Source organism: Carlito syrichta, unplaced genomic scaffold (genome assembly GCF_000164805.1).
Source record: "Carlito syrichta isolate Samal-C Ts95f unplaced genomic scaffold, Tarsius_syrichta-2.0.1 Scaffold313344, whole genome shotgun sequence".
Classification (NCBI taxonomy): domain Eukaryota; kingdom Metazoa; phylum Chordata; class Mammalia; order Primates; family Tarsiidae; genus Carlito; species Carlito syrichta.
The window spans coordinates 309,889-312,422 of record NW_007257440.1 but is presented as its reverse complement, the minus strand read 5'-3'; the positions used below and the strand labels follow the sequence as shown (position 1 = coordinate 312,422).

General features: G+C 65.0%; 1 protein-coding gene across 1 annotated transcript in view; it reads left to right on the top strand.

Annotated features, from left to right (window-relative positions):
- The window catches only part of CCDC154 (coiled-coil domain containing 154), a 7,648-nt gene extending 5,746 nt beyond the window's left edge, over positions 1-1,902 (top strand). The window contains exons 12-16 of the mRNA XM_021718711.1: positions 178-254; positions 555-672; positions 1,131-1,217; positions 1,498-1,691; positions 1,776-1,902. Of these exons, the coding sequence (XP_021574386.1) occupies positions 178-254; positions 555-672; positions 1,131-1,217; positions 1,498-1,691; positions 1,776-1,902 (603 nt within the window). The remainder of the gene's footprint in view (positions 1-177; positions 255-554; positions 673-1,130; positions 1,218-1,497; positions 1,692-1,775) is intronic.
- Positions 1,903-2,534: the final 632 nt, after the last annotated feature.

Here is a 2,534-nt window from a genome sequence, read left to right as displayed (position 1 = left end):
CCCCTCTTTCCTCCCCTCCCTCCCCTCTTCCCTCCCTCTCCTCACCCCTTCCTCCTCCCTGTGCCTGCTCTTGGCTGGTCCTGGACCTACCTGGCTCCCCGTTCCCCCAGCTGACTGTGCTTGAAGCCACCCCCCTGGACCCTGGACCACCCACCTGCTCCTGGCTGTATGTTTCAGATAGAAGGAGTCTCGGACAAGTGTGTTCTCCACAAAAGTGACTCAGACCTCAGGATCTCTGCCGAGGGCAAGACCAGGTAAGGCCCGGCCCCGGAGGCCCAGGACCAGGGCAGGGGCCCTGCTGACCATCTCCAGCTGGGCTGGCTACACAGTGCTTCCTCTAAGCCCCTGGTACCACGGCAGCCCATTCCCTCCCAGCCACACTTCCTGGTACAGCCTGAACCAATCCTCAGGCCCCTCCCTGTTGCCTGCTGGGAACCTCACTGCCCCGCTGGAGGGAGGCAGGGCTGAGCCCCCTCAAGCACCCTTAGACCCTGGTCCCCTGGACCTGGCCCTGCCCTGGGTGCCCACAGCTAGCCCTTGTCCCGGTGCCACAGGGAGTTCGAGGTTGGAGCCCTGCGGCAGGAGCTGGCCACCCTGCTGTCAACCGTGCAGCTGCTCAAGGAGGACCAGCCTGGGCGGAAGATCGCTGAAGTCCAGGGCAAGCTGGCCACGGTAGCTTGGGACCGGGGCCACCCGTGCCGTCCACACCCAGCAGGGGGCCTCTGGTTCAGAGGAGCAGCTGTGCTGAGGGGTCCTGGCAGGCCCCCTGCCCCAGGGGAGGCCGCAGGGGGCATTTTCCAGCTGTTCCCCTGGATGGCTCAGCCCCTGGGAGTAACAAATGGGGCATCTGTCTGGAGTCCCCGCACTGGGGCATCAGCAGGGGTGATGGCAGGATAGACCCAAGCGCTGGCTACTGGCCCATCCGCCCAGTGGATCTGCCCTTTGGGGCCATCTCCGGCCACCTTGTCATCAACTAAGCTTCTGCCCAGGCCCCACAAGGGGTCGAGGACACGCATGTCAGTGGGCGACTGGAGCCCAAGCTCCTGGAACTCTGCAGTTTGGGGGCCTTGGGGACAGCAGGACACCAGCAGGCGGGCCTGTCCATGCTTCCACACGGGGGTCGTGTTTAGTTTCAGAACCAAATCATGAAACTGGAGAGCAGCATGCAGGCCCACAGGACCATCCAGAACCTCAAGTTTAATACAGAAGCCAAACTGGTGAGGGAGGCCCTTGGGCTGGTGCCACTCATCCCCTGCCCACTGCCCCTCGAAGTCCCTGGGCTCTGTGGGCTCCCGTGCCCACAGTGGGCCACCAGCGACTGTTGCCTGTGATTGCATGTGTGGTGCACAGCTGCATTTCCTCAAAGACAAGGGCCCCCATCCGGCTTGCGCTGCGAGAGATGAGCCCCGTTAGCTGTCCTCCACTGGGGTCTGGTTCCCACATGTCTGGGCCATCCACTGCCCCCATGGCTCCTGGGTCACGCACCCAATCCTGCAGCGCACGCAGGAGACGGCAACCCTGTGGGAGAACACACTGCACCTGGGACACGAGGAGACCCCATGGGCGCGGGCGCTGGCGCTGGGCCGCAGGAAGGCATGCACATCCCTGGAAAGGCCACGGTGCTTCATCAAGGACACAGACCCCGGCAACATGGTGCCTGTGAATCGCTGGGGCGTGTACCAGGCTGTGAGGTGGGCAGTGGGTTCAGGGCTGGGGGCCCAACGGCCACAGGCAGGGGGCCAGGGTCCCAGGGCCATGTGTTATGTCTCTGGCAGGTGGCTGCAGTGGAAGGCAGTCTTTGTGAACCTGGTGGCCCCACGGAGGCCAGGAAGAGTCCCAGAGAAGTCCCACGGCTGGGAGCCCACACGGCAGCGCACACCCCGACCCCTTTCCCAGAAATAAACATGCCAGCCTTGACCCTGTCAGAGCCAGGGTACCCTGATGCCTGCCAGGCACTGTCCTCCCAGGGGCCTGTGGGGTTGGAGAGGGGTAGAGGGGCCCCAGGCAGTGGGAGTGACCAGGACGCGAGGGGCCCCATCCCCTGACCCCAGGATTCGTCCTGTCCTGCTCCGGTCTCAGGCCCTGTTGCTTTCCTCAGCCCCGGAGCCTCACTCCTTCCCGGCCAGGCCCACAGGCCCCAAGGTGGAAGGGGCTGCTGCCCCCGCCGAGACCCGCGTGAGCCACCCCTGCCAGGGATGTGAGGAGGACATGGGGAACCCAGGGGCACACAGACACCTGGCTCGGGATTCCCGGGCTCATCCCACCAGCCCCTCCCACCCGGGGTGCCCCCGCAGAGGAAGCGGCTTCTCAGCACTAATCTGGGGAGTAAACAACCTATGTTTGCTTACTCCATCGGCGTGTCCCCTCTTCCTGTCTCTCCAAGGGAGCCCTCGGCTCATCTGCAGTTGCTGGCCCGGCCACCTGCCGCAGGGGCTGAGAGGAAGGACCACACGTCCCGGGCCATCCACTCCGGGGTCCTGCTGTGTGGGCAGGCCGTGGGAGACCCAGCCAGGGTGGGCTCTGTCCTTGGCTGC